The following is a 14,247-nucleotide window of genomic DNA, read 5'->3' as shown; positions in this document are numbered from 1 at the left end:
TTATATATTCTATAGCTTTCTGAAATAACTATAACTTCACTATAGAACTTAGATAGGTAGATTTTTAAAAACGTATTCCCTTACCTTGCGATGGATTGGCACCCTGTCCACGGTGTACTCTGCCTCGAGGCCCTAATTTTTCTGGGGTAGGCTCCAAGCCTCCCGTGACCTTGAATACAGGATAAAGCAATATAGACAATGAGTGAGTGAATGAGTATTCACTTATCTTTTGCCTCTATCCAATAAGGTTGATTAATTAATTTATTTATTTATTTATTTATAAATAAAATGCGACTGACCTTTACTTCATGGGAGGTCTTGTCTATAAAACATTACAGTCTGATGCATGTTCTTTTTTATTTCCACCAATTCTGCCTGTTAAACGGCTTTTTTCCACCTTAAGCAGAATTATTGCACAACATGAATTTTAAATAGAACACCCCCAGAAACTTGGTACAATTTTTTATTTATTTGGGGTTTTTTCTCTTAGTTAGCTGGCTGGTTCCATAAAGTGTGTTGTTAATTTATGTTATGTCGTTAATTTATGTTGTGGCATGTATGTAGCACCTTGGTCCTGGAGGAACGTTGTTTGGTTTCACTATGTCCTGAACTGTATATGGTTGGAATGACAATAAAAGCCTACTTGACTTGACATAGTGTAGATATGTACATACACACATATTTCCAGGTTTTCTTTTTTGTCTGTTGACTTAATTGTTTCTCTACTTATACTTCAATGTCTGTTTATATTATCTCCTTTTGTTTACACTCATAGTAAAGCGTCCTTGATAAAAAATATTATTATAAACATTGTGGTGGATTTTCTCTGGACAGTAAAAATGTGTGTGTAGCTTTTAAATGTCCTTGATCCCAACGATTTTTAAAAGAAAATGTATGTCTTTATTCAACATCGGGATTTATTTCATATAGTTTATTATTTAAGCATTGGTCTAGGGTTGCAATAACTAATCGATAAAATCGATAATTATCGATAATGAAATTCGTTGTCAACGAATGACGTTATCGATCAGTTTGGCTGCTCACGTCACTGAGGAGAGCGACCACAAGATGCACAAATACACACAGTCAGATGCACAGCCGCTCGCGCAATGGAGGTTATGCGTCTGCAGGAAAAAGCGCGCGCCCCGAGTCCTCCAAGGTATGGGAGCAATTTGCATTAAACGCCTCTAAGAAGACGGTAACCTGCACGCTATGCAAGACCAAGCTTTCATGGCATGTCATGCACGAACACTTAAAAAGAAATGTTGTTGTTGTTGTTACGGATGGCGAAAAGTCAGCAGGGTCACTGTATCTCTTCATCGTGTAAAAGTTGTATAGTTTAAGTGCTTTTGTTTAAACTGTTCGCTAAATTCGGGACAGTCGCACTAGATCTGTTCACGTGCTACTCGCTAGCATCACATTGCGCAATCACCTCACGAGCAATAGTAATTAGTTAAATGGCGCTATTTTAGATTAGCTTAATTTACACGGTGCGAATAACAGTAGAATATTACATTTAATGCTTGTTGTGGTTGTCAGCGAATGCAAATAACAGTACATTTGTGACTATTAGCTTTTTGCATTTCTACCTTTTTTTTTTTTAAAGTCCACTACAAAATTAACTTGTAATTTACTGTGGTTTATACATCATTTTATCATTCAAAATTACATTATTTTAGCTGTTTATATCTTATCAACTGAATATATCGGTGTATTTTTTAAACTATATATATATATAAAGCATTTGATTATTTTTTTGGATAATGCTTCTTTTGCAGTTTTTTATGCTTTTTCATTACCAAGGTTTCCGGAGTGCACAGGTATCCAACAAAAAACTATGTTAAAATTGTTGGCTTCTAAGAATGATAACTTGGTTAGGATTTCCACAATTGTTGGATTATCTGTTTTTTTATTTTCTAATGCTTGAAGACATGATTTTGAGTCCGTTATTATTAGGTAATCCTTTTGTGATGTGGTTTCAATGAATTTCAAAGCCGTAAACAAAGCATTTGCTTCTGCAGTAAAAATAAAACTTTGGTCTGGGATGCATAAACCCTGCTGCAGTAGATTTGTTGCAAAGGCTGCTGCCAGTTTATTTCCTGATTTTGATCTATTTGTGTATACTGGGGTATGTTGTGGTAATTTTCCTTTTTTGTTCAGAAATTGTTGGTGATATTCATTTGGATGGGTTTATATATCCAGACACACAAGGTGGTCTGTAGTGCTTAAACCTTTTCTGAATCCACACTGGGCATTATTTATGCGATATTCGGATTTCAGAGCCCAGACCAGGTGGTCATTGACCATTTGCTCCATTGTTTTGCATAAACAACTGGTTAAAGCAATAGGGCGATAATTAGAAGGATCTTTATGGTCTTTTCCTGGCTTTGGGATTGGTATTGTTTAATCTGCTTTATGCCAAGCAGTATTGGAAGTATCAGTATTTCCTGATATCCAGATAGAGCTAAAAATTTTAAGAAGAAAAAGGTTGTTTAAAAATTGATGATGAATATTGTCTGGTCCAACGTGAGATTTTTTGATGGCTTGTTGTAGTTTTTTCATTAAAAAAATTTGGTTGTATGGTTCCATATTACTTATTATTATAACGTAATTTTTTTCTTTTATCATAGAAGCCTCAAAAAGCAGAAATGCAGTTTTCAATTGAGTTCTTTTCGAAAGTTTTTGCTAATATATTTGCAATTTCTTCTTTTGATGTCAAGATCGAATCATTCTCTTTAATGTTTTGTATTTGTGGACTGTTGTTTTCTCCTTTCATTTTTCGTATCAGATTGCATATTTTACCAGAGTATTTGGCGACATGTTGGAAACAAATCTTCTCCAGTTTTCCTTTATGACTTCCTTTATGGTTTTTCTTGGCTGTGCTTTATTGTTCTTCTTGTCTTTTTTGATTATTGTTCCTTTTTACATTTATTACTTCCTGATGTCTTAAGATGTACCCCAGCTAACATGTTGGCAAGTAATACATTTTTAGCAGTTTTTTTTTTTTGTACATTCCACAAGAATTTGTCCAGTTCGTAATAATTTTTTTTTTATTTTTTTTACTTATCTTACCTTTCCTGCAATACCCTTTTGTATAGCAATAGAGGAAAGTTTGGTGATAGGGAGATCAGGAGAAGAACCTTCAATGATAATACATTTTGGCCAGTCATCATTAATTATCATAGAAATGCATGTCTTTCCAGAAGTGCTGTCCGTATCCAGGTCCAAAAAAACATTTTTTTTAGTTTTGTAGCCATGTTTCAAGTTTTTTTTTTCCATCATCTCTACTCCTCACCCACCTTGAAGCCAAAAAAAATAGGGACGCACAGTGCCACAGAACTCCAGCAGATTATGCATCAAGAATATAGTGATATACTCATGCAAAATAAAGCAACATGAGCTCCAATGAGTCTAAAAAGTACTGTTAAGTTAAATGTTGGGCTAGAGCCTATTCCAGGTGACTTGGGGCACCACTCAATGTATGTCACAATAATAAATGGAGTATGTTTCCAGTAAACAGTAAATCATATAATCACACACAAGCTATGTATTTTGTCCTTTATTTTTTTCCAGTCTGTACAACTGTAAAAAAAATCTTAAGAAATAGACAACAGGAATATTTAGACAATTTTTAAAGCAGTTCAAGAAATAGAATGGGAACACGTTTTATAGACATTTTCAAGGCCATGAAAATACTGTAGATTCAAGTGAATATATATAACTAAGATTCCTTAGGGTTTTGGCTTAAAACCATCTGGATATAGGTTTTACATGTCCAACAAAGCAGTGAAGTGTTCCTCTACCTGTTAATCCCTAGTCTCTTCTGGAATGCATCGCCATCTCTCTTGGTTGATTGCTGACAGAAAAACCAAAAGACACACACACAAAAAACATACATTTTATTCCATATACCCGCAGAATTGTGAATGGGGAGTAGGTGTAAATATCCCACCAAAATCATTTTACTACCCTGTAGACTGAATATACACTGCCTGACCAAAAGTCACACACTAATATTTGGTTATGGGAAAATTTAGTTTTGATTTTGGTGCACATTTACCATGATGTTGTTTTGATTGCCTTATACAAGGTCACTACATTTTTTTTTCATGCAAAAGTGTACTAATGATGGGAAAGGTCAAACCACGTTCCAGCATATTCCAGAGACTTAACAGGGGTTACGGTCAGGACCCTCTAATGTTTAGTTCATTTGTGTAAAGAATTAACAAAAACACCTGACCAAATAAAGCAAACCTGCCTCCAGAGTCTTGTACAGCAAGCTGTAGGCATGATGGGGGCATCGCTTTATGCACATTTCTTCTCAACCTGACATTCCCATTTTCAGGAATAGGGCCTATCTGTACTCATCAGACCACATTTTCTTTTTCTTTTGTACCAAAGTACAAATGCTCCATATAAAATGTAAGGCTTTTTCAGTTATTAGTCTCACTGATAAATGGTTTACTTATGGCCATACAGCTGTTTAGTCGCAATCCTAAACATTTCCTGCTTTTCATCATATTGTTTGTGGAAATTATTTTACTTTCACTATAAAATGAAATAGGGAGTATTTATATTGTAATTTTTTATGCAATCTCAACAAGCATTTGATATTGCATAAAAAAAGGTCAAGGTCAGCCATAATTTTTAACCCCACCACATTTGCTCCACAAACTCAATAGTTCAGTACTATCCTTTCAGGTTTTAATAATGTGGTGGATTGTTATTAATCCAATTTTAAAAGTTGCTAGTTAAATGTTTTTTTTTTTCTAGAGGCTGGCTAAGAAGAAGTGGGTCACTAAGAGGACTGAAGAGAGTAGACAGAAGTACGGGGAGATGCAGTATAAGGTGAAGGTAGGGGTGGCAAAGGCCAAACAAAGAGCATATGAGGACCCGTATGCTAGGTTGGACAGTAAGAAGGGAGAGGTGGATCTGTACAGGATGGCGAGGCAGAGAGATAGAGATGGAAAGGATGTGCAGCTTGTTAGAGTGATTAAAGATATGAATGGAAATGTACTGTAAGGTGACAAGAGGGTGATGTGAAAATGGAAGGAGTACTTTGAATTGTTAATGAATAAGGGAAATTAAGGAATAGGAGTAGAAGAGATGCCTATTGTGGAGCAGGAAGTAGCAAAAATCTAATGGTGTAAGTGAGGCGAGGAGGGCATTGAAGAGGATGAAGAGTGTAAAGGCAGTTGGTCCTGATGACATACCTGTGGAGGTATGGAAGTGCTTAAAAGAGGTAGCAGTAGAACTCCTGACTAGTCTGATTACCAAGATCTTGGAAAGTAAGAGGATCCCAGAGGAATGGAGGATAAGTGTATTGGTGCTGATGTTTAAGAACAAGGGGGATGTGCAGAACTGTGGTAATTACAGAGAAATAAAGCTGATGAGCCATACAATAAAGTTTTAGAACAGAGTAATGGAAGCTAGGTTAATTGCAGAGGTGAGCATTTGTAAGCAGCAATATGGTTTCATCCCTAAAAGAGTACAACAGATGCAGTATTTGCTTTGAGGGTGCTGATGGAGAAATACAGAAAAGGTAATGGGGAGGTGTATTGTGTCTTTGTAGAAAGCGTAAGACAGGATGCTGAGAGAGGAGCTGTGGTATTATAGGAATGGCTGAAAAGTGTGTTAGAATGGTGCAGGACATGTATGAAAGCTGTAAGAAAGTGGTGAAATGTTCTGTAGGTGTGACAAGAGTTTAAGGTGGAGGTGGATCTGTATCAAAGATAGGCTATTAAGCCCCTTCTTGTTTGCTCTGATGATGGACAGGATGACATAAGGTCAGACAGGAGTCTCCATAACCATTGATGTTTGCAGATGACATGCAGGGATGCAGGGAATAGGTGGAGGAAAATCTAGAGAGGTGAAGGTGTTCTCTGGAAACCAGATAAATGAAGGTTGACCAAAAGGAAGATTTATGGATGCAGTGAGAGAGGACACAAGGTTAGCTGGTGTGAGAAAAGAGGATACAGAGGATAGGTTTAGATGGAGGCAGATGATTCGCTGCGGCGACCCCTGAAAGGAAACAGCCGAATGACAAAGAAAAAGAAGATGCAAGTTTTTTTCCTTGCTTGATGCTGGACTATAATTTGACCCAAATGGAACATAGTAACATCTTTTCCACGAACACAAAAAATGCATTATTCAGTATGGTTGTTTAAGAAATGAAAGACTCCTCATGGCATCAATTTGGGATAGAAGACATATATTTATATATTTTTTATAGTTGAAAAATAATAATCACTGCAGTAATAATTGAAAGGTTCATATTTGCTTATTTAAACCAAAAGACAACTTTTAATTTTTTTGTACAGTGTATTTAAAATATACTTTCAATAAAATTGATACCAAATCTTCCTGTTCTAAACCATACAATTTCAAAATCCATGTAACTCACTGAATTCCCAGAGTAAATATTATACCTTATTGAGTTCTTTGTGCCTCTCCTTGCTGACAATCTCTTCCAAAATTTCACCATCTCCTCTTACAAGCCTACAAGTAAAGTAAAACACTTTTTCATTCTATTGTCTCTATGTTCATATAACGAGTAAATATCACTTCCAGGTTTTCATTAATTACGTATTTAGTCTTTTTCCTATCTACGTAACGTATGTTACTTAGACACACCTTGTACGTCCTGTCTCGGGATCAACAACTCGCCGGATGACACTTTGTCTGGCTTCATACTCCTCTTTTGTCAGGGGCCTCTTAGTGGAAAAACTGGCCTTCTGTTCATCGGTCATTACTGGAGTAAATAAAAGGACATTATTTTATAATGGTCTGGATTTATAGCCGAATGCATTTCAATCTTCTTAATCCAGAAAAAACAAAGTTTATAGATTACGTAACTTTATACAGTTATTTTAAGAGTTGAATAAGCTCACTCACCAGGACCATGTTCAGTGGCATCATCACTTTGCCAGGTCTCTAAGTATGACTGGGGTTTTTCTATTTGAACGGGTACTGGAACAGAGATCATCAGTGGAGCTTTATTTGCTGATGTGTCAGCCTTAGCTTCTAACTTCTTTATCTTTTTAAGCCTTTTCTTCTCCTTTTTTAGCTTCTTTTTTTCTTTTGCTTTCATTTTCTTCAATTTCTTTTTGGCCTTTTTATGCTTCCTCTTCTTGGCCTCTTCATCACTGGATGAAGATGAGGATGAAGAGCTGCTTGATGAAGAGGAAGAATGGTGTTTTCTTTTCTGCTTTTTCTTCTCCGATATTCGCTCTAAATACAAGTGCATTTGTGTCTTAAGTTAAAACCATACAATTCATAGGCACAAATTAATGACAAATATGTATAAGTAATATAGATTTCTCATTCCTCATGTCATAAAATGTTTAGTCCATGAGAATGTAAAGCAGGTTAGTGAGAAGAAAATAGTCTTGCAGGTCCAGACATAATGTCTGGAACTGAAACCAACATGTCTATGGATTCATATGACAAAATTTGGATTAAAATCTTGTGAAGGTAGTAGTCATTGTCTGCTGGCCAAATAGAATACCATATCAAAGTCATGTTTGGTTTCATAGAAGAATTTTCATTTAATACAAAATTACACAAAAACCTACCTTTACACTGAGCAGCACGTATCTCAGTCATCCACTATAATGATTATTTCTAAACAAACACAGCAAATAATTCACTCCTACCACATGTCATGCCAATGTGTGAATCCCATGTCTACCAGCTGTAGGATTATAAAGAAACTGATGTTTTACCACCTAAAAAACCTTTAAAGTCTTGAATGAGTGTTGAACAATTGTGAGCACTTGGGCAGGCACAGCTTCTAGCACGGGAACATGCACCTTCTAACGTGTTTCTGAGAATAGTGCAAGCGTGTGTAATGAGTGGGTTTCAAGACCAATTTGCAGAAGATTGGAGACAAAGGCTTTTTAACTAACTTTTGATAATGTAACTCCATTAAAAAAGCAATTTCTGTAGCAACACTCAGGAGTTTGAACATACGGCACAGAATACTGTAGGTAACCAATGATAATGGCTAATCAAGTTGCAAAACATTTAATAAAAATAGATTTGAGTGGCAATACATGTCCAGTTACCCAATCTTAACCCCCTTGTGCAAGCCGTTTGTAGCTCAGAGACACATTTATGAATAAAATCAACATAGATCTAGATTATACTGTAAACCTGTGTCAAAGTGCTTGTCAACAACGATGGAGTCCAGACAAATGAATGTGCATGCATAACAGACAATCATAATCAAAGTAAATGTTTCAGCTTCTTGCATTGTTGATCTAAATAAATAGGTCCATAAAAACAATTAAAAGCATACTTATAAGTTTACACAATCATACTTAAAAATGCTTTTTGACATGTATTTACCAGAATACAAAACATTAACAAATATGTAAAGATTAAACTAACATTTTACAAGTAAACGGTTAAATGGTAACCGTTGATTTGGTGATAAGGTGCAAAATCAAGTATAAAGGCGGCATTTGTAAAAATCCTTCAAAAGCACAGAGGGAGAGAACAACTGCGTACTACAATAGGCAATTAGTTAAAAAATAACCTTGCTCAATCTGCAGTTGCAAGAAATTTTAGGCTAACAGCATCATAACATTATCAAAAGATTTAAAGAAATTATTTTGTAACGGACGAGGGCCAACAACATGGACATCAGAATAGGTAAAGAAACCTTTGCTGGTAAATACAGTACGTATATATTTTTTTACGTTTCTGGGCCCCAGCTCATCAGAGATGGACTGATGGAAAGTGGAAAAGTGTGCGGTGGTCATTTCAGGTCTGTTAAGAAATTTTTGCCTGTCCTGTTCTCAGGGCAAAAGACCCAAAATCACACTGTGCATTTTCATTTTCTGATATGTCATGTAGAACTAAAGTTATCATTACTATCATAACTAATTTTACTGTTACCGGAATATGGAAATCACATTGCAAACATGCAAAACTCACAAAATGTGCATATTATTATTAATAGTAGACCTATTATTATTATTAAGCATTTCATTGAGGGAAATAAGTATTTGATCCCCAAGCAAAACATGGCTTAGTACTTGGTAGAGAAACCCTTGCTGGAAAGCACAGTGGGAAGATGTTTCTTGCAGTTGTTTTCCAGACTTGCACACATCTTGGGATGCATTTTAATCCACTATTCTTTACAAATTTTCTTTAAATGTTTAAGGTTTCTTGCTTGTTGCTTGGCAACTCGAAGTAACAGCTCTCTCCATGAATTTTTTATTGGATTAAGGTCTGAAGACTGGCTAGACCCCAGGGGGTTCTCTTCCAAAATTTTACAACACATGGCCTCATCCATTGGCCCCTCAGTGCAGCAAAGTCAATCTGTACCTTTAGCAGAGAAACAGCCCCAAAGCATAATGTTTCCACCTCCTTGCTTGACTGTAGGGACAGTGGTGTTCTTAGTGTCATAGTCAGCATTTTTCTTCGCCCGAAAACAGCAAGTCAAATTGATGACAAAGAGCTCAATTTTGGTCTCATCTGACCACAGCAGTTTATCCCAATCTTTCTTTGTTCATTTGCAAACCTCAGAAAACCTATTTCCCCCACTGCATGCATGTCCAAGGATACCATTTTGCACAATCCTCACCTATATCTGTTTACTAAAACATAGTAAGGCAAAAAATGCTCTGTGCATACTCTTCACATATGGGTAGATGGAGGGAAAGATCTGTAGGTTGGATCTCTGAAAAGTGAAATTAATAGAAATATTAAATAATAAATAAAAAATTGGTATGTGTATTTACATGTGTATTTATTGTTTGCTGTATATAAGTGGGCAGCTTTTGTGCTGACAGATAGGACTGAAACGATTCCTTAAGTAACGCAAGTAATTTGATTACAAAAAATGATCGAGGCAAAATCTTCTGCCTCGAAGCTTCTTTTAATTACTTTTGCATTATGTTTTTGCGGAATTATTTGTTGACAGCGTGCTTTTAACAAAGTGCGCTTCCGGATGCAAACCGCCAGTAAACACCAACAAAGAAGTAATGCTTACGTCACCCAAAAAGCGTAAGGAGACACAAACAGTTAGCTGTGTATTAATTTGAGGGAGCGTTCTGGTGCGGGCTACAAAATGGAAAGGAGCGATAAAAATATCAGCGAGCCAAGAGATGAAGAAACCAGGAAGAGATAACAACAGAAATTGTCAGTAAAGGCTTATATGTTGTGGCTGAGCTGTAGATTTTGAAACTTTTAGTTAAAAGTTTAGTTGCACACCTTAGTGTTTTTGTATAATTAATTATTTTAATGTGTGCCTTAGTTTTTTTGATATTTAAAATCATATGAAATACCTTTTTTAGTTTTTGCATCTGAGAAAAGGCTTTAAAATAAGAACGTATGGCACTGTAATGCACTTAATTCATCTCAGTCAACTTTAATACCCCATCTCACCTACGCGGTTTCGCATGGTGGCCGGAAGTACGGTTCATCATGATTCACTGCAAGTTTTGTCGCTGCAATTACGTTTCCATCTTTCTGCACAAAAAATTTCAACGTGTTTAATTTTTGGCTGTCCTCAAGGAAGCTTGCGAACCTTGCAGAACTTCACGAGCAATCATGGCGGCTCACAGTGCTAAACATCGCATCTCACAGCGAGTCAACCTGCATAGGTAAGCTAGGGGTATTAAGCTATTCCTTGTATTGTGAATAATGACAATGTTTATTTTTTCGATAAAATGCTTTCGTATGCATTTAAAAATCACTGCAAGTATATTTTAGATCTGTGGGAACACTGGCCCCATTAAAATGTGAGGTGTTATAAAAGACAACATACAACAGCAGAGACCTAGAACTGTTAAACAGCTTAAGACATACATCAAGCAAGTATGGCAAAAGTTTAAACTTTCAAAACTGGTACCTTCTGTAATTAAAGGGTTAGTAAAAGAAGAGGTTGTTAAAAGAAGAGGGGATATTATATCACAGTATAAGTAAACTTGTGTAAAAGTAAACTTGCCCATGTTTTAACCTTTTTGAAAAGTGTTGCAGCAATCAAAATCATAAAAAGTATTTGCAAAAATCAACGTCTTTGTGTTGAAATCTATTAAATATATGTCAAAAAGCATTTGTAAATCATTTTTATTATTTACATTTTACAAAAAGTCTTAACCTTTCAGAAAAGGGGCTGTAAATCAATGTACTGAAAACAAAAATATAACCAACTGATTTTAGTGACTCAAAAATATTAGACAGAAAGACAGAAACACTTCAAAATACCTGAACTTTGGTTCTTGCTAGAACCATGTGCATGTTTCTTGCGAGGACTTGGACTTGCAGTTCTGGAGCTGGAGGATGAAGTGCTAGATCTTTGACGTTTCTTTGATGATCTTTGCTCTTTTCTACGCCTACTTACAGAGATCTCATGAGATCTGCTTCTGGACCGACATCTCCCCATTGCAATCTGCAATATTTCTGCAAATAAATCCAAAGTTCTTGTGTGGTAATTATTTATTATTAATAATAATAATTTATTAAATAAATAAAACAAATCAACTGCTTCTACTGTTTATTGCCAGATATTTTTGTTATTCATTTAATCCTTTGTTCTGCAAATGTAGTTTCTGGCAGTTACATTCCATATCATAAAAAAAAAAAGAAAAATATTTAAAAGTGAAAAAATACTGATAAAAGTTAGGCAGAACTAAAGCATATTAATATAAAAATAAATTCAGATGTGCATTAATATGAAGTTAGCTGTAAAAATTTTTTCACTATTTTAGACTAGTATGAATAAATATATAAATAAAAGTTTCTAGAAATTGATAAAGGTTAAAGCTAAAAATAAACTAAAGACCTTTAATGTAATCAGTAGTATTATTTTAGGTTGAAGCCCACGTACATGTCTGCCTGTCTTTCTGTATGTCAAGGCTCCCTGCCTAACATATAAATACAAGGGGCATTGACGGATAAGACTTTTTAATAGGCCAATTTTAAAATACCAAAAATATGGATATGTTTGGCCATTTTCTAAACATTTGGAATGTAGTGTACACATGCCTTTATAAAGAAAAGTAAAAAAAAAATTGTCATTTTAGTGTTTTTACACTTAAGTTAATAAAACATAGCCTTAAAAAAAGTCATCTGGGGCGACCGTAATATATCTCAGAATTCACATTTTTATGTATCATTAAGACTAGTTGAACTCATATCAGTAAGTAGATAAACTGATGAAGAAAGATAAACTTTAGTGCCCTTTCATTTTATGAAAACCATTATTTCACAAGTTTATTCTATAATATCAGAGTCTCCTTCATTATCCAGTTAAAATAAATGTTTATCCCTATAAAAGGAATGGAAAATGGCTGAATTTAGAAAATAAAAGATAAAATATACAAATAATTATACTTAAACAATTAACTCTATGTATATAATTGATGTATAGAATATAAAAACTACAAATATAGGACATATATCTATCATTTAAAACATTTAGCAGTGGTCGCCCCACATGATACTCGGTCGCCCCATATGATGTTTTCAGGTTTACTCAAGTATAACAGGCTAACGGTTAGCCTCAGAAACCAAACTAGCTTCTTCTAGTGACAAAGCACTATCAAATTTATCATCAAAATATAGATTTGTGGAAAAAAATTATAATTCACAGTTTTGGGGTGGTTGCCCCACATGATGACCAAAAGTGAGTACGACATCACAGCCGTTAAAAAACAGCTTTTTCTTACTATATGAGAGAGACTGATTTACTATACAGTTGTTTCCAGGGGGTCTTCACTTGTGTCTGGCTGATGCAGTATCCCATCCTTGAGAAGTTTTTTAAAATAAAGGTCCCAAAATTGTGGTTTGGTAATGGTCGCCCCGGATGAAATGGATAGAATCAACATAATTTGGACAACATTCGTTTGTATATCATGATAGAAATATATGAGCAAATGCTTTATAGTTTTGTCAATGGATGTAAAACATGTTTAAAATTATGCCAACTAGGAAAAGGGATATATTTAAGTTGATTTAAAGTGTTTTTAAACCAGTTTTCCTAACTAAAGTCAAGGCCGGACGGTCGCCCCATATGGTGTTTTGGCACTTCGGATAGCAAAATAAAATTAACCCGGACAGAAAAAGGGGGCGTCACGTCATTGACCCACAAAGAAATACAATTCTGTGAATTTTCTGTAAAATTTTGAGTGCCTTAAAGGCGTAAGGTACTCAAAATTTGACAGAAAATTCACAGAATTTTATTTCTTTAAAAAAATTATACTTTTTTTTCGTCATCAGCCAAATACACTCCCTGTTTGGTAATGAAAGAATGAATCATAAAAAAACGATAAAGTGGATCAGATTAAGATTTTGTCTTAGCGCATTTTTGACTGCAGGGCATTAAAATTCACTTATACTTCTTCAGCCCTATTATTTTAGCAGTGAATTAACTATAGTAAATATTAACTAATCCCAGTTAAAATATTCATTTAGCTTTTGATATTATTTTTTTTATTATTATTATTAAATCAGGCACATAATTGTTCATAACACCGCTTTTACTAACCATTTGATTTCAGTTATTGTGCAAGTTAAACTTTAGGCAGATATCTAAGTACTGCAAAAGTTTCAGTCTATTTCTGTCCAGCTAGATGCGTGATGCTGTGACAAAATCTGCTGGACAGACAAACAGACAGATTTTTTTTTCTGAGACTGAACACAGTGTTTCAGCAAACATCAGTATTCACACAGCACAGTCACTTACCGTATTTGAGCAGGAAACTCCTCTGGATGTTACAGAAACACACCAGATTAAAGTATTTTTATTCTTTGTGCGTCGACACAGCGAAGCTCTTCAAACAACTTCCGGTGCGTAAGGTTAATCACCACATTTCAAAATATAAGTTCAAATTAACGTACATTCTCCAATGAAATGCTTACGTATTTAAATTGCTATTTTCTAGTTATTTAAGTAGTTATGTATAGTATGTCATTTTTTTAATATTATATTAATATTTGACATGCTTATCCAACATGACCAACACAAGCCACTTTCAGTTTTTTTTTCTTTTCAAGCATGAGAAACATTTTGAAAAAAAAAAAAAAGCATAATTATTAAAAAAAATAATTATGCAAACCGACATCTTTTAGAATGATGATTTAAGTGTATATATGTTTGAACTTATAAAAAAAAAAAAGTTTTAGGTTTTTTGGTCATAAAAAAAAGTATCTGTCCCCATTTCTTGCTTTACCGCTTGTGAGAGTGTAGAATTATTATTGTTTTTTTTTAGGAAAGTAATAATTTCCCCAATTGTG

At 34.7% G+C, this 14,247-nt stretch overlaps 1 protein-coding gene across 2 annotated transcripts; it reads right to left on the bottom strand.

Moving 5' to 3' along the window:
• Positions 1 to 3,546: 3,546 nt before the first annotated feature.
• On the bottom strand, positions 3,547 to 13,806 carry arl6ip4 (ADP-ribosylation factor-like 6 interacting protein 4). Of its 2 annotated transcripts, none has more exons than XM_053481645.1 (6): positions 13,697 to 13,806; positions 11,218 to 11,412; positions 6,895 to 7,230; positions 6,634 to 6,751; positions 6,429 to 6,498; positions 3,547 to 3,856 (listed from the first exon to the last, which is right to left on the bottom strand). In XM_053481645.1, the coding sequence occupies exons 2-6, from the start codon at positions 11,393 to 11,395 to the stop codon at positions 3,800 to 3,802; spliced, it is 759 nt and encodes a 252-aa protein (XP_053337620.1). In that variant the 5' UTR covers positions 11,396 to 11,412; positions 13,697 to 13,806; the 3' UTR covers positions 3,547 to 3,799. The 2 variants fall into 2 exon arrangements, with proteins under 2 accessions (XP_053337620.1, XP_053337618.1); XM_053481643.1 differs by having other exon boundaries at positions 11,218 to 11,401; positions 13,697 to 13,796.
• Between the last annotated feature and the right edge of the window lie 441 nt (positions 13,807 to 14,247).

The sequence above is a fragment of the Clarias gariepinus genome, chromosome 21, assembly GCF_024256425.1.
Source record: "Clarias gariepinus isolate MV-2021 ecotype Netherlands chromosome 21, CGAR_prim_01v2, whole genome shotgun sequence".
Lineage (NCBI taxonomy): Eukaryota > Metazoa > Chordata > Actinopteri > Siluriformes > Clariidae > Clarias > Clarias gariepinus.
The sequence above is the reverse complement of the archived record's forward strand: the minus strand, read 5'-3'. Positions and strand labels throughout refer to the sequence as shown.